Raw genomic sequence first — 20,865 nt, 5'->3', positions numbered from 1 at the left:
TCCCCGCCCTCCCTCCCAGTGCTCCCAGTGCTCCCAGTGCTCCCAGTGCTCCCAGTGCTCCCAGTGCTCCCAGTGCTCCCAGTGCCCCCAGCCCCCCCAGCCCTCCCTCCCAGTCCTCCCTCCCAGCCCTCCCTCCCAGTGCTCCCAGTCCTCCGCCCCCCTCGCTCCCACCGCTCCCAGCAACAAAACCCCCGCGCCCCGGCCGGGCTCGCTCGTGGCGGAGCTGGGAGGAGGAGGAGGAAGAGGAGGAGGAGGAGGAGGCGGTGGAGGAGGAGGAGGAGGTGGAGGAGGAGGGAGAGAGAAGCCAGAGAGAAACTTGTCTTGGGGATTAATAGGAGGCAGGAGGAGGGAGAGGTGCACACAGGTAAGCTCTGGGCAGGTGTTTCCCCCCACCCAGGCTCTTCTCACCTTGCCTGAGCCTCCCAGACAGGACTCCACGATGCTCCTGCCCTCTCCAGCCTCCCTTCCATCCCCAAAAACATCTGCTCGTCCTCTTTTTTCCCCCTCTCCTCTTGGTTCTTCTGTCCTGCAGCGCTCTGGAGTCTTTGTTCTTTCCCTCTGCTCCGGTTCCAGGAGTTTCTCTCGCCGCGGGATGGAGGGGGGGGGGGGGATTTGGGGGCTGTGGGGTCGCAGGGAAGCCCCGGGGGTGTGACAGCACTGCGGCCACTGCCAGGCGCGTTTTGGGGGACACTGAGGTGCCCTCTGTGTGTCCCCCACACCCCCAAACCCAGGATCTTTGTCTCTGCAGCCAAACAGGGGGGGGCGCGGGGGCTGCAGAGCCCAAACTGGGGGCGGCGGAGGCCGGAATTGGGGGAACCGCGGGGGTCGCACAGCCCCGGCCATGGCCAGGACAATCCCCCGCCCTGGAGAGCGGGAGGGAAAACAAGCGAGGAAAGGGAGAGAGGAGGAGGAGGGACCCCTCCGGAGCCAGGAATGCCACCAGGAGCTTTCGGGGACATCGGAACACCTTGTCCTGTGCGGAACAGGGGCTGAGCAGCCGGACCCGGCTTTGGGGGGGCTCTGGGGGGCTGCTCCCATCTCCCCGTGCCGAATTGGGAACAAGGAATTTCGGAAGGGACCCGAGCGAGGTGGGAGCGAGCAGCCCGACAACTCCAGGGCCGCCTCCAAGGGGCTGCTTTTCTGCCCAAAATGTAGGTGGTAAAGCCCTGCTTTCCTGCCTGGATCGCACCGCACATTCCCAGGACACGTAATCCCACTTTTCCTGCCCGGAGCCAGCTCAGCTCCAGGTGGGCGGGGAGGTGCAGCCCCCTCCCCGCGCCCCCCGCGGGGGTCCCGTTCGGAGCTGGCTCTTTGTCCCCGCTCCGCCAGGAGACGATGGGAGGAACGAGAGGGAAATGATGTTCACCGAAATCCCGGGAAAAACGGGTTTTGTTGCTTGGAAGAGGCTCATCCCAAAGCTGCCCTTCCCCGCCGGATGGAGAGGTTTAGGGAAAAGCAGCTCCAAAGAGAAACATGGGAATTCATCCCCCTGGAGAGCGGCACGCGAGGGCTTGGAAAGTTCCCTGGGATCCCGCGATCCTGGGATCCTGGGATCCCGCGATCCCGGCCCTGCCTCCTGTGGCTCCCAGAGCATCCCAGAGCTGCCTCCCGGGAAGCGCAGCGCCCTTTCCCGGGACAGCCGGAATGTGGGAATGGTATCCCCGGGGAATGAGGGATCCGCACTTCCAGCCGGGAAGAGATCAAAGCGCAGCCTTGGGAGGTTTCTCCTGCCCGTGGAAGAGGCTGGAGAGGAGGGAATGAGGCTTCGGAGCCGCTTCCCAGCCTGAGGGAGAAGCGGAGCGGGGCGAGGCGGCGGCTGGAGGGGGGAGCGGGGCGTGTGTGGGGTCCGGGCCGGCGGCGCTTTGGCAGCGGCTCCTGCCAGGATCCGCTTTTGTCCCTGTCCAGCCATTCCCACTGCGTGTGGCAGCGGGATCCCAGCCGGGAGCGGCGCTGGGAAGGGTCGGGACACGCAGGGAAGGAGGAATTGCTGACACCCAGAAAGCAGCGGGAAGGTGCTCCCTGCCAGGGCCGCCTTCCCACGGGCGCTGCCGCGGGAGGAGGGAGCAGAGGACGGGATGAACCCTTGGGAAGGATCCCGGGGACCGAGAGAACCCGGGAACAGAGGACGGGATGTACCCTTGGGAAGGATCCCGGGGACTGAGGGAACCCGGGAACAGAGGGAACCCGGGAACAGAGGACGGGATGAACCCTCGGGATGGATCCCGGCGACTGAGGGAACCCGGGAACACAGGAAAGGATGAACCTTTGGATCGGGAGCCCCGCGCTGTTGTCTCCCTGTCCTGGCTGAGCCCTGGCGGGTGTCCCCCATCCCTGCATGGACACAGCGCCTTTCCCAGCGGGAATGCGGCAGGACCGAGTCCCGGCTCCAGCCCGGCTCCGCTGCTCTCTGGGAAAGGGCGAGAACCGCGGGGTTGTTGCATCAGGGCTGCGCTTCCCAAGGGACTCAGGCGACGCCCGGGTGACAGCCTGGCTGCCCTCCCCCTTTTCCACGATTCCCAGCGCTCCAGACCCTCTGGATAACGAGCTCCGCGTTGGGCCAGGCTCTCGCAGAGACACGAGCGGGGTTGGACGCCAGGGAGGCCAAGGAATGAGCTTTGCCCGATCCTCGTGGTTATTTTTATCTTGCTCTCCCTGTTCTGCTCCGACATTCCCGCTCCCAGGCTGGAAGGAGGCTTTTCCCCCACCAGGGATGCTGGGAATTGCGGGAATGTACGAGAGGAGCTAACAACGGGCTGGAAAGGGGCCCTACTCCAGCCATCCAAGCTTTTCCTGCCTCTCCCAGAGTTCAAATTCCCTTTATCCCTCTGCGGGAGCTGGATCTTGGACAAATATCCGCATCCAGCTGCTCCCTCTCCCCTCACCGCTGCAGGAGGCACCCGAGGGACAGCGCGGGGGCTTCAGCCCGTGACGAATCCCCCGCACCGGGGCGACCTTTGTGCCGCTCCCTCTCGCCCGGGGTGGCGGCTTCTCCCTGCCCTTGGCTCCCATCCCGGGGCTGGCAGCCAGCGCCGCTGGGAGCTGGGGGTTACTGGGATGCAGGGAAGAGAAACTATGAGCAAAGCAAACCCCAGCGGCGTTCGGGGCTGGAATTTCCAGCTGCTGCGGCGATTTTTAATTTATTTTCTTTTATTGTCCGTTCTGACTGGGGCAGCTGAGGGAGCAGCTGGCTCCTTCTGGGAAAAACCCCGGGACCTGTTGGGTGCCTTGGTCTTGCAGCCAAGCCGAGCTCAGCGGCTCCGGAGGTGTCAGGACTGGTTTTATCCATGAATTGAGCCTTTTTTCCATGCCAGGCCGTCGGTTTCCTGAATTCCTCCGTTGCTCCATGACTTAACTTTGTTCCAGTGGCACGGATTCCTTGTGGGCAGCTGGAATCGGAGCTGTCCCGTCGGTCGGGAGCGAGGGCGAAGCTCGGGAGGGGAGGTTGGCAGAGCAGGGGCCGTGCTGGGGCTCCAGTCGGATCAGGGGGATCGGGAATTCGGCTCCCGGCATCCACGCCAGTAAATTCGACTGGATGGAGAACAGACTTCCAGCTTTTCCGGATCCAGGGGGGGCTGGCTTGGAATCTCCCAGCGGCTCGGAGGCGATTGTGACGCTTGTGGTGGCCTCGGGCTCGTCGCATCCCTGGTTTTTTGGGAATGTCACCGCTTTCCTGCAGTTTGCTTGGAAGTGGGTGCTGCTTTCCCCAGGCAGGCTGGGGACCCGCCCCGGGGAGGGGTGGTGGCAGTGCCATGGGGCTGGGACAGTCCCCACACGGATGTGGGGCGGGGTCGGCCTCCCGCCACAGGAGCCGAGTGACAAAATTCCACAGGATTTTGTCACTCTCCAGCCGGGATTCCTGGCTCTGGTGGCTGTTCCCGCTCTGTGCCGAGTCCCCAAACATCTGGGATGTCAAATCCTCCTGTGGAGGTGACGGGGCAGCCTCAGCGGGGTGACAGCACTGCCCTGGCCCCCACCCTGCTGGGACATTGCTGGGTGGCCTGAGTGGGTCCAACACCTGGATCACAGCGTGTCCCAGCTGGAATGTTGTGTCCTGGATGGAAGATCACGTCCCAGCTGGAATATCACCTCCCAGCTGGAATATCACCTCCCAGCTGGAATATTCTCAGCGCCCGACACTCCCCTGGGTGTTTGTGGGGGCTAAAATCCAGGTTCTGGAGCAGAGGAACCCCCTGGAAAGTTCTGGGACCCCATGGAAAGCTCTGGAACATCATGGAGCGAGATCCATGTGCTGTGGCCAGGGAAGGAGCGGGATGCTGGAGGAATGGGAAGGGCACCGCACAAACAGCAGATCCCATTTTCCCATTTTCCAGACACTGAATCCAGAATGCAGGGACAGGATCGCATCCATCCCCAGCCAGGACCTGCTGCAGCTCTGCTGGGCTCAGGATCCGGCGGCTCCGGGCTCCGCTGGCTCCTTCGCTGCTCCTCCCTTCCCCCAGCGAGATGCCAGAGCCCTGATGGAAAGCAGCCGGCTCGGGAGGCGTGCGGGGTTAACCAGAGCCAGATGGAGCCGGGAGGAACAGGCTGGGCCTGCAGGGGGGGCGAAAACGGGATCTTTTCCTGGAGAAAATCAATTCCTGGGAGCCCCAGGAAAGCGTGGGATCGCTCCGAAGGGAGCTGGGGCTGGCAGAGGTGGGGCTGAAGAGGGTGGCACATCCAGGGTGGGATGCAGATCCTGCTGGGGGTTGGTGTGGCCCGCTCCACGTTGGGTGGAGGTTTTTCCCTCTCCAGGGATGATGGAAATTGGGGGTTCCAGGTGTGAGGAGAGCTGGAAATGGGCTGGAAAAGGAGGGTGGACAGCGAATCCCACTCTGCTGTGCTGGATGGGAGAGCTGGAAGTGTCGCATTTCCCTCCAAAATTGGCACCAGCAGCCCCAGGGGCACCAAAGGCTTCTCCCATCTCAGCAGCACTTTCCCTTTTTCACTTTCACTTCCATTTCCCTTCTTCCTTTGGTTTTCCTCATGTTCCTCCCTCTCCCCTCTCTCCGTGCTCCTTCCCACCCTTCCTCTGCCTTGCCCGGCATCCGGCTCAGCTCTGATCCTGCCTGGGTGACGAATCCCGCTGGGAAAAGCCTGGTGAGCCCCCTCTCCTTGTGTCCCCTCAGGAAAACACCTGGACCATGAAGGTGGCCCTGGCCTTCCTTCTCCCACTCGTGCTCGCGCTGGTGCCAGCGGCCGGCGGGCAGCGGCGGAAACCCCCGCGCAGACCCACCCGGCCGCCCGCGCCCTTCGAGGAGCCGGCCGAGCCCACCGAGCTGCCCCCTCCCCTCCCTCCGGGCCCTCCGTCCATCTTCCCCGACTGCCCCCGGGAATGCTACTGCCCTCCGGACTTCCCGTCGGCGCTGTACTGCGACAGCCGCAACCTGCGCACGGTGCCGGTGATCCCGCCCCGCATCCACTACCTGTACCTGCAGAACAACTTCATCGCCGACCTGCCCGAGGAGTCCTTCCGCAACGCCACCGGCCTCAAATGGGTCAACCTGGACAACAACCGCATCCGCAAGGTGGACAGGAAGGTGCTGGAGAAGCTGGAAAACCTCATCTTCCTCTACATGGAGAGGAACCAGCTGAAGGAGGTGCCCGCCTTCCTGCCGCCCAACCTGGAGCAGCTGCGGCTCAGCAGGAACCAGATCTCCAAGATCCCCAGCGGCGTCTTCAACAAGCTGGAGAACCTGGTGCTGCTGGACCTGCACCACAACAAGCTGAGCGACGGCGTCTTCAACAAGAACACCTTCAAGGGGCTCAAGAACCTCATGCAGCTCAACCTGGCCCACAACATCCTGAGGAAGATGCCCCCCGGCGTGCCCAGCGCCATCCACCAGCTCTTCCTGGACAGGAACAACATTGAGGACATCCCCAGCGATTATTTCAAGGAGTTTCCCAACCTGGCCTTCATCCGGCTCAACTACAACCAGATCTCAGATAAGGGGCTGCCCAAAAATTCCTTCAACCTCACCAACCTGCTGGTGCTGCACCTGGCCCACAACAAGCTCACCAACGTGCCCTTCATCAGCTCCAAGCTGGAGCACCTCTACCTGAACAACAACTCCATCGAGAGTGAGTCCCAGGGGCTGGCTGGGGCATGTGGGGAGTTTTTTTTGGGGAAAAACCTTGGAAAGGTCATTTCTCACCTGGTGGGATGTGATCCCTTCAAAGGGGGAAGCGGCGGTGGGATGAGGTGGGAGCTGCAAGGGTCTGGGGGGGAAGGGGAGGAGCAGAGTGAAATCCACCCCCCCCCTGGTGCTGCAGGATTTTTCCTGGTTGTCTTCTTTGGGGCCACCTGCTCTTGGAAGAGCTCTTTCCCTGGAGAAAATCGGGATGTTTAACGAGGAGAGCCTGGGCACGTATTTCAGGACCAGATGCCAAACACACAGCTCGGGATGGTGAGGAAATATCCCAGCTCGGCTCCCGAGCGGAGCCGTGGGGGGAAGGAATGGGGAGAACAAGGCAGGGCAGCCAAGGCTGCTTCACACCATTCCAGGGAAATACAGCTGCAATTCCATGGGAGAGGAGCCTGGGATGTGTGGAAAGAGGGCAAGCACAGAGGAGGAGACAGAATCCCACTGCATTCCCATTTCGGCACCCAAAGGGGCTCCAGGAGAGCTGGAGGTGGATTTGGGGTGAGGGATGGAGGAACAGGACACAGGGAATGGCTTCCCAGTGCCAGAGGGCTGGGATAGATGGGATATTGGGATGAAATTCCTCTCTGGGAGAGATGTGAGGGTCTGGAACGGAATTCTCAGAGCAGCTGTGGCTGCCCCATCCCTGGAGGTGTCCAAGGCCAGGCTGGATGGGGCTTGGAGCAGCCTGGGATAATGGAAGGTGTCCCTGGGTGATCTTTATGTTCCCTTCCAACCCAAACCATTCCAGGATTCCTGGTCTCCCCTGATGTTTCCACTGTTGGATCTCCAGGACCCTGCTGTGATCACATCCACCTCCAACGCTCATTAATCTGAATTTTAATCAAACACCACAAAATCTGAGCCAGGAGGGACCTCGGGCTGCAGGTGGTGACTCCTGCTGGCTCCCCACACTCCCAGCATCCAGGTCCTGCCGGTGCTTTCCATGGACAGAAATCCTGTGCACGCCCTGACCCAGCTTCTCCTCTTCTGTTTCCCCGGTTTTTAAAAGGTTCCCATCCCTGGGGCCAGGTTCTGACATCAGAATCCCGGGGTTTATTTTCCATAACACAGGCCCCAGCTGGCCAGGGACACGTGGAATTCCAGAGGCGAGAACGAGCTGGGTGCTGACGTTATCTCCGGCGTGACGGGGCTGGAGCAGGATTCCTTGATGTTTTTTTGGGAAGCTCAGGGCTGGCTCGGCAGGTTCCGGGAGAGGGATGATCCCTTTTCTCCCCGGAATGTCACCGCATCCCTCACCACGCTCCGGAGGAACGTGACCTACTTCGCTCCTGATGAAAAGCCAGATTCTCCCTCTCGCTGGGGCTTTGGGAACAGCCTGGGATTGTCCCTTTTGCTGGCAAAACAGCCCCAGTTTGGGGTTCAATAACGGGGAGGGTTCAAAAATCCCCATCCACATTCCCTTTTCCCTAACCTACATCCCTCTGTTCCTCCTGTCCACATTCCCTTTTCCCTAACCCGCTGTTCCTCCTTCCCACAATCCATTTTCCCGAATCTACATCCCTCTGTTCTTCCTTCCCACATTCCTTTTTCCCTAACCTGCATCCCATTCTTCCTCCTGTCCACATCCCCTTTTCCTCAACCCTCTTTTTCCTCCTTCCCACATTCCCTTTTCCCTAACCCGCTTTTCCTCCTGCCTCCATTCCCTTTTCCCTAACCCTCTGTTCCTCCTCTCCACATTCCCTTTTCCCTAACCTGCATCCCGCTCTTCCTCCTCTCCACATTCCCTTTTCCCAACCCCTCTTTTTCCTCCTTCCCACATTCCCCTTTTCCCTAACCTACATCCCGTTCTTCCTCCTGCCTCCATTCCCTTTTCCCTAACCTACATCCCGCTCTTCCTCCTTCCCACATTCCATTTTCCCTAATCTACAACTCTCTATTCTTCCTGTCCACATTCCCTTTTCCCTAACCTGCATCCCGCTCTTCCTCCTCTCCCCACAGAAATCAACGGCACGCAGATCTGCCCCACCTCGCTGGTGTCCATCCAGGATTTCTCTCCCTCCGACCTGGACAGCGTCCCGCGGCTCCGCTACCTGCGGCTGGACGGGAACCTCCTGAAGCCGCCCATCCCTCTGGACCTGATGCTGTGTTTCCGCCTGCTGCAGTCCGTGGTGTTTTAGCCTCTCCCAGGCCCGGCTTTGCTCGGACATTTCACCCCCGGCGGCGTTTGACACGTGGGACCCTCTCTCCTCCCTCTCCCCCCTCTCCCTCCGCATCCCTCTCCCCGCTCCTCCCTTTCCTCCCCTGCAGGGACAGCCTTGGGGACCGCTCTCTGCAGGACAGCGCCGTGTCCCGGCTGCCACCCCAGCTCCTGTCCTTGTCCCCGAGCCCCCGAGCCGGCTCCGTCCGTCCCTTGGCACCCAGCAGAGTTCTGGGCGCGTTGGGTTCGCTCTGGATGGAGCTGCTGGAGGAGCTGGGCTTGGAGCGTGTCCCTGCTCCTGGGGAATGATTCCCGGTGGATTTTGGAGGCTGGACTGGCCTGGAGGGCGGGTGGGATCCATGGAAGTGGAGCGAGGATGGGCGATGTGGCCGTGCCAGGGGATGGGGACACTCCTGTCACCTGGGCCCTTCTGGAGAGCTTTGGCTCCACATTTCCCTGGAGGAGGAGGATCTAAATCCCTCCTGGAGCTGTGGATTTGCCGGGATGGAGCAGGAAGGGTGTCCTGCCCCTGGATCCTGCGCCCTGCGTGGGCCGCACCTTCCCACACCCCCTGGGCAAGACCCGCCCCTTCCCGGCTTCAAATCCCCCATCCCAGCACCGATCCATGGGGTCCCAGCCCCACCCCAAAATCCTGCACCTTTCCCTGTGAAATCTGGGATATCGGGCCACATCCACGGGGCCACAGCCCCATCCCAGCATCCTGAATCCTTCCCTGTAAAATCGGAGGATGCAGGGACACATCCATGGGGTCACAGCCCCATCCCAGCATCCTGAATCCTTCCCTGTAAAATCGGAGGACGCAGGGACACATCCATGGGGTCACAGCCCCATCCCAAAATCCTTCACTCTTCCCTCTGAGGATTCAGGGCCAAATCCACGGCTCAGTTTCTCTCTGGAGCCAATCACACATGACTGGGTTTTGCCCTTTTTTTTTTTTTTTATTAGAAATAAAAGGAAGGGGAAAGAAAAGGGAAGAATTATCCTTTGGAAGAGCTATTTTTATCCCTTCTCTTCCTCGTCCTCACATGTATCGCTTCCCCCTTCCATAGCTGTACCTGCATTTATAGGGTGTCCGGGTTTAGGGGGGATTATTCTCTTCTCTTCTTCCTGAGTCTCAGGATTTGGATTTAAAGGCCGAGCATTAGAGAGGGAAAAAAAACAAAACAAAATCCCACTGCAATGAGCATTAAATAAACCAAAGAAAGCTCCTTTGTGTCCAGCCAGCAGAACTGACCCTTCCCGGGATGGCCACGGACGGGCACCGTGTCCCTCTCCCTGCGGATGGCACAGGGATGCTCCCCTTTCCCCCTTAATTAAAACCTCGTGCTAATTAAGGAGGTTTTTCCAGACGATCAAATCCCTTTTCCAGCTCTCCCTGCAGTCGGGTGGGACAGGTTCCAGCCCTAAACCCGGACGGAGCCCCCGATAAATAGGATTTATCTATATTTATATCTGATGTGTATATAGACTGGTAGAATGTACAGATATTCCTAGAGCCACGTGTGCCTCCCAACCCGGCAACTTTATGGGATTTTCACTCCCACTCCCTGCAGCAGTGGAAATAAAATCATTCACAAGGGTCCCCGAGCTCTCCCTGATCCATCCTCGCCTTCCTCAGGCTCTGCTTCGTCCAGCAGCAAAATTTCCTTGCTTGGGGACAGCTCTCCCAATATTTTTGGGGGGTTGGTGGGTTTGGGGTTTTGGCTGCAGTGATGTTGAATTTGGGAAGGAATTCTTGTCTGGGAGGGTGGGGAGGGGCTGGGATGGGATTCCCAGAGAATCCGTGGCTGTCCTTGGATCCCTGGAAGTTTCTGGGGCCAGGCTGGAGCAGCCTGGGGGGGTGGAAGGTGGTGATGGAGTGGGATTTAAGGTGCCTTGACCCCAAACCAGGGTTTGAGGGGTTGGGCTCACAGCCCTGGAGTCAAAGGCAGTGTCACACGCTGCTGTCACCCCAGCAGAAGGTGACACCGAGCGTCGGGACAGGTGACAGCCATGAGCTGCTCCCGTGGCACCAGGGGAACTCCTAAAAACCTCCCTGGGGTGATTTTCCCAGTGGGAGCAGCATGGAGATCTCCAAAGCCGCTCTCCCACCCCTGGCAGCTGCCAGGATCCATCACGGGGTTCTATGGGATAACATCCCAAAATCCTGCATCCACATCCATGGGATAACATCCCAAAATCCTGCATCCACATCCATGGGATAACATCCCAAAATCCTGCATCCACATCCATGGGATAACATCCCAAAATCCTGCATCCACAAGCACGGGATAACATCCCAAAATCCTGCATCCACAAGCACGGGATAACATCCCAAAATCCTGCATCCACATCCATGGGATAACATCCCAAAATCCTGCATCCACATCCGTGGGATAACATCCCAAAATCCTGCATCCACATCTGTGGGATAACATCCCAAAATCCTGCATCCACATCTGTGGGATAACATCCCAAAATCCTGCATCCACATCCATGGGATAACATCCCAAAATCCTGCATCCACATCCACGGGATAACATCCCAAAATCCTGCATCCACATCCGTGGGATAACATCCCAAAATCCTGCATCCACATCCATGGGATAACATCCCAAAATCCTGCATCCACATCCATGGGATAACATCCCAAAATCCTGCATCCACATCCATGGGATAACATCCCAAAATCCTGCATCCACATCCACGGGATAACATCCCAAAATCCTGCATCCACATCCATGGGATAACATCCCAAAATCCTGCATCCACATCCACGGGATAACATCCCAAAATCCTGCATCCACATCCGTGGGATAACATCCCAAAATCCTGCATCCACATCCACGGGATAACATCCCAAAATCCTGCATCCACATCCATGGGATAACATCCCAAAATCCTGCATCCACATCCATGGGATAACATCCCAAAATCCTGCATCCACATCCGTGGGATAACATCCCAAAATCCTGCATCCACATCCATGGGATAACATCCCAAAATCCTGCATCCACATCCGTGGGATAACATCCCAAAATCCTGCATCCACATCCATGGGATAACATCCCAAAATCCTGCATCCACATCCACGGGATAACATCCCAAAATCCTGCATCCACATCCATGGGATAACATCCCAAAATCCTGCATCCACATCCGTGGGATAACATCCCAAAATCCTGCATCCACATCCATGGGATAACATCCCAAAATCCTGCATCCACATCCACGGGATAACATCCCAAAATCCTGCATCCACATCCATGGGATAACATCCCAAAATCCTGCATCCACATCCGTGGGATAACATCCCAAAATCCTGCATCCACATCCATGGGATAACATCCCAAAATCCTGCATCCACATCCGTGGGATAACATCCCAAAATCCTGCATCCACATACACGGGATAACAGCTCCATCCCAGCATCCACGTCCTTCCCTGTAAAATCTGGGATGCAGACCCCCATCCCTGGGGTCGCATCCCACCTCCACGGTGCTCTCCCAGCCCCGGCAGCCGCGGGGATCCGGGCTCGGGCTGCGCGTGTTCCCACACGAGCCGGGTGGGCGGCGGCAGCGGCTTCTCCTCCCGCGCGTCCCCTCAGCGTCCTCAAAGCCGCTCCTGCTGCCGCTGCCCCCACGCGAATCCCGAGTGGAGAGGGAGGACGGCTGTGGGGGAAGGTGTGAGGATGTGGGATGAGGCGTGGGGATGCTGCCGGGAGGGGCTGAGCGGCTTTGGGTGCGGCTGTGGGGCCGCCCCTCCCAGCCCCGATGTTTCGTAACCGGAGCGTGAATCCCCCAGTCGCGGCGGGGTTTTTTTCCCTCGCTCGGGATGTCAGACCCTTCTCCCACGGGAGCTGAGCACCCCAAAACTGCTCCCTGCAAACCCTCGGTGCTCCCCCTCGGGATTTGAGCTGATTTGGGAAGCTGCTCCTGTGGGGTGACGGGGAAGGCTGGGATTAGTGGTGTTAACCCCACATTAGAGGGGTGGGGACTCCTCAGCTGCTGTTCCCAGTGCTGGGAAGGTTCTGGATCCCCCAGGGGTTGGGATCAGGGGGAATTCTGGCTCCAGTCAATCCCCCCTCGCAGCTGGTGACGCCCCAACCCCATCTGTGGGTGCCGAACAGGGACCCCCCGCTCTGAGAGGCTTGGCACCCACCCTTCGGGGGATGCTGGGCGCTCAGGGACTTTTGGGACGGTGGCAGGCGCGGGGACCTTCCAGGTGACACCGACCATGCAGGGAACGCTGACGGGGGACAAGGGGAGGCTGCTGCTTGTGGGGACAAGGACAGGACATCATTCACGGGGACAGCACAGAAAAGCAAAGACCCCAAAGACCTCATAGCCCTGGGGACCCTTCAGTCCTGGGGACCCTTCACCCCTCGGGGACCCTTCACCCCTCGGGGAGCCTTCAGTCCTGGGGACCCCGCTGTCCTGGGGACCCGGGCCCAGCCCCTTTCCCCTGGCAGCGCTGTCGCCCCCCGAGCTGCCACATCGCCTCCCTCACGGTGCCCCCCGAGCCGCCTAATGAGGGGCTTAATGAAGATTAGCGGCCGCTCCGTGCTGAGCGGGGCTGTCCTGGCCGGGGCTGGGGGGGAGCACGGGGTGGGCTGGGGGCGCTGCGGATGCCGCCGGTGCCCACGGGGGGCTGGGGGGGCTGCGGGGGTGTCCCCGGCCGCCCCTCGAGCAGATGGGTGCTCCGGGAGGGTGGGTGGTGCGTGGGGGGCGATGCGCCGCTGGCGACAGGAACATTTTCGCGGCCGTGGGTGGGCACGAGGCTGCCCAGGAGGGGCTGCCGTGCTCGCTCTGCCCCTCCTGGGGAGTCCCAGCCCCGCGGTGACATCCCCCAGGAGGGGGGTGGCCCCCCGAGATAAGCCCTGGCCGGCGGTGGGGGGGTCTGTGCAGCCCCCCAAACCCTGGGATGGGGTCCCCCTGGTGCTTTGGGGCGTCCCCGGGGCCGGACCCAGCTTGGGGTCCCTCTTTGGTGGCACCAGCTGGGGTGGCGCTGGCTTTGTCGCCCTGCCCAGAGCCGTGTCCCCCTGCCTCTGGGGACACCAGGGAGCCATCAGCGCTCGTCCCCCTCTTCTGCCGCCCCTCTGAGCCCCAGCCCGGGCTGGAGCAGAGCCACCACCAGGGCCGGCTGGCCCTGGCGACAATGTAAGGTCGCAGCAGGGGACCGCCGGTTTGATTGGCCGCATCCTGCCTGTCCCCTCGGCCGGACCCCCAGAGCAGCCCCCCTCCTCCTCCTCCTCCTCCTCCTCCTCCTCCTCCTCCTGTCCGTGCTTTAAAAGCCCGGCAGCCCTTCCCCAGCAGCTCCCCCAGCCCCTGCCGCCGAGCGGGGCTCTCCACGCCGAGGAGGAGGAGGAGGAGGAAGAGGAAGGACAGGGGGTACGTCGGTGCCGGCTCCCTTTGGTTCCTCCAGAGCCCCCCCGGGCTGGGGCAGTTGGGGAATGGGAGGGTTTGGGGGGTGCCAGGGGGCTCAGCGCACTGGGAAAAGGCGGATCTAGGGGGAAACAGCAAGAATTTGGGAGCAGCATCCTCAGGACGGAGAGAAAAATCTCTGGGCTGAGTGGTGGATTTGGGATTTGGTATTTGGGATTTGGGTTGGGAGCCTCCCCCCACTCTGCCGTGGGTGTCCCATGGGAGGGAAGCCCGGAGGGAGGGAATTCTGTGGGAATGCGCCCTGGAGGTTCTGGATGTGGAGCTGCGAGGACTGGGGGGCTCCCCGTGCTGTCGCACGGATCCTGCGGCCTCTGGTTCCCCAGGATGTTGGAGAAGCAGAATCCCGGGATTCCGAGACCTGGATGTGGGAGCAGAAGGGGGGAGCAGCAGTTCCAGGGGCGGCTGGTTCCCCTCGGCTGCTGCTGGGCCAGGGACCGGACCCCCTCCCCATCCCCCGACCCCCTCATCACTCCCCGACCCCCTCATCACCCCCGACTCCCTTCCCATCTCCCAACCCCCTCCGCACTCCCCCGGGCTGGGAAAGCCGGGAAACACCGGCCGGGCCTCTCCTGCACAGCCGAGCGTGAAATGGGCTGAAAAGGGTCACCGAACAACCCCGGGGCTGGGGGCTGTCTGTCCCCTCTGGGGCTGGGGGGTTCCCTGTCCCCCCCGGGGCTGGGGGCTGTCTGTCCCTCCCCGGGGCTGGGGGGTGTCTCTATCCCCCCGAGGCTGGGGCTCTGTCCCCCCGGGGCTGGGGGCTGTCTGTTCCCCCCGGGCTGGCTCAGCCGCATCCCTGCCCCGCATCCATCCAGCTCTCGGTGCCCGTTCCAGGCCCCATCCCTCGGCGCGGTGACCCTGGCCGGGCGCAGGATGTGTCCCCTGGGCTGGCTGGGAGTGGCCAGCCTGTGCCTGGGGACGCTTTGGGCTGTCCCAGCCAAGGAGAGGAGGAAGGCGGAGAAGCCCAAGGCTGACCTGACCCTCTATGAAAACCCTGATTCGGACAACTACGACCTGACCTTGGATAACTACGGGGAGATCCTGGACCTGAGCAACTACGAGGAGCTCTACGACTACGGGGACCTTGTCCCGAAGGTGAGGGGGACGCAGGAGAGCCCCTGGGTGCATCCCGGGACAGGGATTTGGTGCCAGGGATGGATGTGGCACCGCAGGACGAGCAGCCTCTGGCAGCAGCAGCAGCAGCCCTGGCAGCTCTCCCGGTGCTGGGGAAGGTTTTACCCGAGCCAAACCTCTGCCAGCTCTTTGTCCCCCTGCCAGCGCCTGGATGTGAGGATTCTTTCATCCCTCTGGGCCAGGAGGGGTCCTTGGAGAGCTTGGAGAGCTTTCCAAGAAGGAAGTCCTAACCCCAACCCAGTGCCTGTGACCCCGGGGCGGGACGTCACCCACCCTCACGCCCAGCTGTGTTTGCAGATCGAGGTTGGCACCTTGGCTCCTCGCCCCAAGGACCCCAAAACCCACCCAGAGCTGAGTGAAACCACAGCTGGAACCCCAAAGCAGCCCCCGAGCGGCGCTGGCCCCACGCCCCCAGCTCCCATCCCCGGGCAGGGTGAGTTGTGTTCCCTCGGGATGCATCCCCACATCACAGGGGTGGAGTTTTTTTGGGGAAAAAAAGGGAATTCTTGTGCTGCCAGCAGCTCTTTGCAGGGTTTTGGGGTTGAGTCTGATCACACAGCGAGGCAGGAGGGCGACAGAGAGAGAAATTTCTGGGAAAAAAACAACTCCAGCAAAGCAGTGATGCTTTAATGAGCAGAGGCTTTGCCACAGTGGCAATTAAATTAGCAACAATTAAAATCCTGGAGCGAGGATAAATATCTTTATCCCTTTTCTGTCACTCCAGACCGGGACAAATTAAGTGGGAGGAGAAAGGAAATCTGTGCTGAGCTGTTTTGAACCCCCCCCGGAAGGGATGGGGAACCTGGGGGGGGATCGGGATGGAGCTCGGAGAGAGGAGGGGGATCAGGTGCAGGGGGTGGGCTCCGTTTTACTCCTCCTGCCCCCCATGCTGGGGCCTTTGGGGCCACTGGGACAGATTTTTCTTGATCTAAAATAATTTTCTTGAGTTCTGCTTCCTCCAGCGGGAAAATGGAAGGGGGCCAGGAGAGATTTGGGTGTAAAAAGCTGAATTTGGGGGCTTTAATCTCCCCTCCTCCTGCAGGAGGGATTTGGGCACTTCGTTTATTAACAGGAATTTTTGGCTGCGACGGTCTTGCCTGGGTGATGCTGGGGCTGTGACAGCTCCTGGGTGTCACAGACCCACAGCAGGGTGGGCAGATCCCTCTGTTGTGGGGTGTTTTATGGGGTCAGGGGGCTGTGACAGCTCTGGGTGTCACAGACCCACAGCAGGATGGGCAGATCCCGCTGTTGTGGGGTGTTTTATGGGGTCAGGGGGCTGTGACAGCTCTGGGTGTCACAGATCCATGTCCCCATGGCAGGGTGGGCAGATCCCGCTGTTGTGGGGTGTTTTATGGGGTCAGGGGGCTGTGACAGCTCCTGGGTGTCACAGACCCACAGCAGGGTGGGCAGATCCCGCTGTTGTGGGGTGTTTTATGGGGTCAGGGGGCTGTGACAGCTCTGGGTGTCACAAACCCACAACAGGGTGGGAAGATCCCGCTGTTGTGGGGTGTTTTATGGGGTCAGGGGGCTGTGACAGCTCTGGGTGTCACAGACCCACAGCAGGATGGGCAGATCCCGCTGTTGTGGGGTATTTTGTGGGGTCAGGGGGCTGTGACAGCTCTGGGTGTCACAGACCCACAGCAGGATGGGCAGATCCCACTGTTGTGGGGTGTTTTATGGGGTCAGGGGGCTGTGACAGCTCTGGGTGTCACAGACCCACAGCAGGATGGGCAGATCCCGCAGTTGTGGGGTGTTTTATGGGGTCAGGGGGCTGTGACAGCTCTGGGTGTCACAGACCCACAGCAGGATGGGCAGATCCCGCTGTTGTGGGGTGTTTTATGGGGTCAGGGGGCTGTGACAACTCTGGGTGTCACAAACCCACAACAGGGTGGGAAGATCCCACTGTTGTGGGGTATTTTGTGGGGTCAGGGGTGGTTTCCATGCCCAGGCTGTCTCTGCACCCCCAGGGCTGCCCAGCTGCCTGCTGTGCCTGTGCCTCGGCACCTCGGTGTACTGCGACGACGCCGACCTGGAGCAGATCCCGGCGCTGCCCCCGGACACCGCGTACCTGTACGCCCGCTTCAACCGCATCGCGGCCATCCGTGCCCGAGACTTCTCCGGCCTCGGTGCGTCCCGGTCGGCGGGACCCACAGGAAAAACCCCTCACAGCAGAGTTAGGGTAGAGCAGTTAAAAATCAGGATTTGATGGGAAGCTGGTGGTGATGGGCACAGCCGGGATTGAGTTTCTGCAGTTTTATCAGGTTAATTATTACCTGTCTGAAGGTGCATTTGAATTTCTGCAGTTTTATCAGGTTAATTGGTTGGGATATTTAATAGGTGCATGGAATAGGATTTGGTCGTTCCAGCCTCGCATCGACCCCATCCTGCCCCACTTCTTATCGTAGGTCCCCTCCTTGGAATAACACCAAACAATATCTCAGGAATATTGTTTGTTGAATATTATTCAGTATTATTGAATAGATGTATTCAAATAGATATTTTATATATATTAAATATATATAATATTATATATAGTATATATTATTATATTTATTATTTTAAAATATAAGTAATTTAAATATAAATAAATATAATATCTAATAATATAGAATATATATACTATATATAATATCTAATAATATAATATAATATCTAGTAATATAATATAATATCTAATAATATAATATCTAATATAATAATATATCTAATAATATAATATAATATAATATCTAGTAATATAATATAATATCTAATAATATAATATATAATAATATCTAATAATATAATATCTAATATAATATCTAATAATATAATATAATATAATATCTAATAATATAATATAATATAATATAATATAATATAATATAATATAATATAATATAATATAATATAATATAATATAATATAATATAATATAATATAATATAATATAATATAATATAATATAATATAATATAATATTATTTATTTATTTATTTTATATATATATATATGAATATAATCCAATATTATTGAACATTTCAGGAACATGTTTGGAAGGTCAGTTTATTGTTCCAGAACCTGAGAGAGAGGGTGGGAAAATTTCCAGAGTTGGTTAAGGAGCTGGATAATATCAGCCTACAGAGCTACAAATATATGAAAAACGCATAAAAATCATCTTTGGGCGGAGGGAAATGAACAGGATTTGGATGGGGAATGAGGGGAATAAACGGCCCTGGCTTTCTCCCTCTTTCCCTGCTCCCCTCAGAGAAGCTGAAGCGCATCGACCTGAGCAGCAATTCCATCTCGTGGGCGGACGTGGACGCGTTCCGGCTGCTGCCCAGCCTGCAGGAGCTGCTGCTGCCCGAGAACCGCCTGACGGCGCTGCCCGAGCTGCCCCGCAGCATCGTCCGCCTGGACGCCCGCCTCAACCGCATCCCCAGCGCCGGGCTGCGCCCCGAGGCCTTCCGCGTGCGTCCGGCATGGCAACCGCCAGGCCCGGGGGGACACGGGGGTGCAGAGGGGTGGGAGCTGGGGGGTCAGGTCTGGGGGGTGAGGTCTAGAGGGGTCAGGTCTATGGGGTCAGGTCTATGGGGTCAGGTCAGTGGGGACAGGTCTAGAGGGGTCAGGTCTAGAGGGGTCAGGTCTATGGGGTCAGCTCTAGGGGGTCAGGTCTATGGGGTCAGGTCTATGGGGTCAGGTCTAGAGGGGTCAGGTCTAGAGGGGTCAGGTCTAGAGGGGTCAGCTCAAGGGGGTCAGGTCAATGGGGACAGGTCTATGGGGTCAGGTCTAGCGGGGTCAGGTCTAGAGGGGTCAGGTCTAGAGGAGTCAGATCTATGGGGTCAGGTCTATGGGGTCAGGTCTAGAGGGGTCAGGTCTATGGGGTCAGGTCTATGGGGTCAGGACTATGGGGCCACGTCTAGAGGGGTCAGGTCTAGAGGGGTCAGATCTATGGGGTCAGCTCAAGGGGGTCAGGTCAATGGGGACAGGTCTATGGGGTCAGGTCTAGAGGGGTCAGGTCTAGAGGGGTCAGGTCTAGAGGGGTCAGCTCAAGGGGGTTCAGCTCTAGGGGGTTCATTGGTTCATCTCTAGGGGTTCGTTTCTATTTGGGTTCACCTCTCAGGGTTCATCTCTATTGGGGTTCATCTCTCAGGGTTCATCTCTCGGGGTTCATCCTTAGCAGGTTCCTCTCTGCCCTCTCCCCGCAGGATCTGAAGCAGCTGCAGTTCCTCCATCTCTCCGATAACCAGCTGGATTTTATCCCGGTGCCCCTTCCCGAGAGCCTGCGCTCACTGCACCTCCAGGTGGGACGGGGTTTGTCTGTGCCTGAGCAGAGCCCAGCCCTCCTCATCCTCCTCCTCATCCTCCTCCCCCTCCTCATCCTCCTCTTCCTTGTCCTGGTACTGGCCCTGATCCTGATCCTGGGCCTAGGCCTGGACCTGCTCTTCCTCCTCATCCCTTTGACTCAGATTTGTCCCTTTCCCTGCATCTCCAAGTGGGATGAGATTTATCTGAGTTTAGCAGATCCTGCCTTCTCCATCCTCTCCTCCTCCTCCTTCTCCTCCTCTTCATCCTCCTTCTCCTCATCTTCGTCCTCATTGTCCTGCTCCTGCTCCTGCTCCCTCTGACTCGTCCTCGCCCCTTTCCATGTTCCAGAACAACAACATCCAGACGATGCACGAGGACACGTTCTGTGACAGCCAGGACCAGGGCCAGATCCGCCGGGCGCTCGAGGACATCCGCCTGGACGGGAACCCCATCAACCTCAGCCTCTTCCCCAACGCCTTCTTCTGCCTGCCCCGCCTGCCCACCGGGCGCTTCTCCTGAGCCCCCGAGCTGGAAATGCGGGAAAATATTCCCAAATCCCGTCCCAGAGCTCTCGGCCCCTGCTGCTCCGTGGGAAATGTGGATAAGGCGGGGGTGTCTCACCCCAGTGTGAGCTCGGTGCTGGGGCAAACGCAGCGGGGAGTAATGAAATAAAAATAAAATGAAGATTTTTAAATGCACCCAAAGTCTTGTTCTTGGCAGTGAGAGTGGAGGGAAGTCCTCGGCCAGACCCAAATTTGCTTGAATTTGCACAGATGGGATTTCCCTGAGTCCTGTTTCTCCCTCCATTCCCTCCCAGAGCCTCGGGAAGATCCTGAGATCCTGTTCAGGGTGTCCTGGAATTGCTCCAGGGAGGTGACACTCGGGCCCTCTCAGGTGTGGTCCGTCCCCAGCTCCAGCTGTGCAGCTCCAGGGGGTGTTTCACATCCAGATGTGACCTCTGGGCACAGCTGGACAGTCCCCGTGTGCTCCCAGAGAGGATAAAATGGGAAATCCCTGCACAGGGAAACGGGAATTTTCCATCCCCTCATCCCAGACTCACTGCAGTCCCAGGAACAGGGACTGGGAGCTGTCCTGGCGTTGGGTGGGATCTCCAGCACCCCTGGATTTGGGAGGGCACCCCTGGATTTGGGAGGGCATCCCTGGATTTAGAACGGTATCCATGGATTTGAAACTGCGGAGAAACCTGGAAATCCTCACGTCCAACAGCCCCGCCAGGAGCAGCAGGAAAATCACTGGGATGGAGTTAAAATCTCTGGGATCATCCCGGCTTCCAGCAGCCGAGAGGAGCTGCCCAGTGGTGTGAGATATTTTTGACACGATGTATTCATCCCCTATATTTTTATCCACGTGTGAGGAACACCGCGAGGGGGATGACACATCCCCGGAGAATCCAAACCCCTGAACTGAAACCAAGGAGCTCAGCCCACATCCTCGGAGCCCGGGGAGGCATCCGAAGGCGGCTGGAGAAAACCTGGGAAGAGGATCCAGCTCCTCATCCATGGGGACCAGGAGCCCATGGCACAGCACGCAGAGGAGAGTGGCACCTTTATTTTTCCATGCAAAACCCAGCTCAGGCATGGATTGTTGACCCAAAATCCTTGGGAAATGGGAATTTGGAGCTGTTTTATCCAAAGTTCCGGGATTTGTTGCCGCTGTTGTCGTGTCACCCCTGAGACAGCTC

General features: G+C 58.4%; 2 protein-coding genes across 2 annotated transcripts; both read left to right on the top strand.

The window, feature by feature from the left end:
- Positions 1–237: 237 nt before the first annotated feature.
- PRELP (proline and arginine rich end leucine rich repeat protein) lies at positions 238–9,491 on the top strand. Its single transcript, XM_005529298.3, has 3 exons — positions 238–364; positions 5,127–6,078; positions 8,103–9,491. Exons 2-3 carry the CDS (start codon positions 5,142–5,144, stop codon positions 8,279–8,281), a joined length of 1,116 nt encoding a protein of 371 aa, XP_005529355.2. The 5' UTR covers positions 238–364; positions 5,127–5,141; the 3' UTR covers positions 8,282–9,491.
- A 5,124-nt stretch (positions 9,492–14,615) lies between these two features.
- On the top strand, positions 14,616–19,682 carry OPTC (opticin). Its single transcript, XM_088067056.1, has 6 exons — positions 14,616–14,837; positions 15,174–15,309; positions 16,844–17,002; positions 18,124–18,326; positions 19,064–19,159; positions 19,512–19,682. Exons 1-6 carry the CDS (start codon positions 14,616–14,618, stop codon positions 19,680–19,682), a joined length of 987 nt encoding a protein of 328 aa, XP_087923182.1.
- The last annotated feature ends 1,183 nt before the right edge of the window (positions 19,683–20,865 follow it).

Source organism: Pseudopodoces humilis, chromosome 26, assembly GCF_049639895.1.
Source record: "Pseudopodoces humilis isolate 2021_Gansu_Grassland_sample_001 chromosome 26, ASM4963989v1, whole genome shotgun sequence".
Classification (NCBI taxonomy): domain Eukaryota; kingdom Metazoa; phylum Chordata; class Aves; order Passeriformes; family Paridae; genus Pseudopodoces; species Pseudopodoces humilis.
Note: the sequence above shows the minus strand (reverse complement) of the source record. Positions and strands in the feature narration are given on the sequence as shown.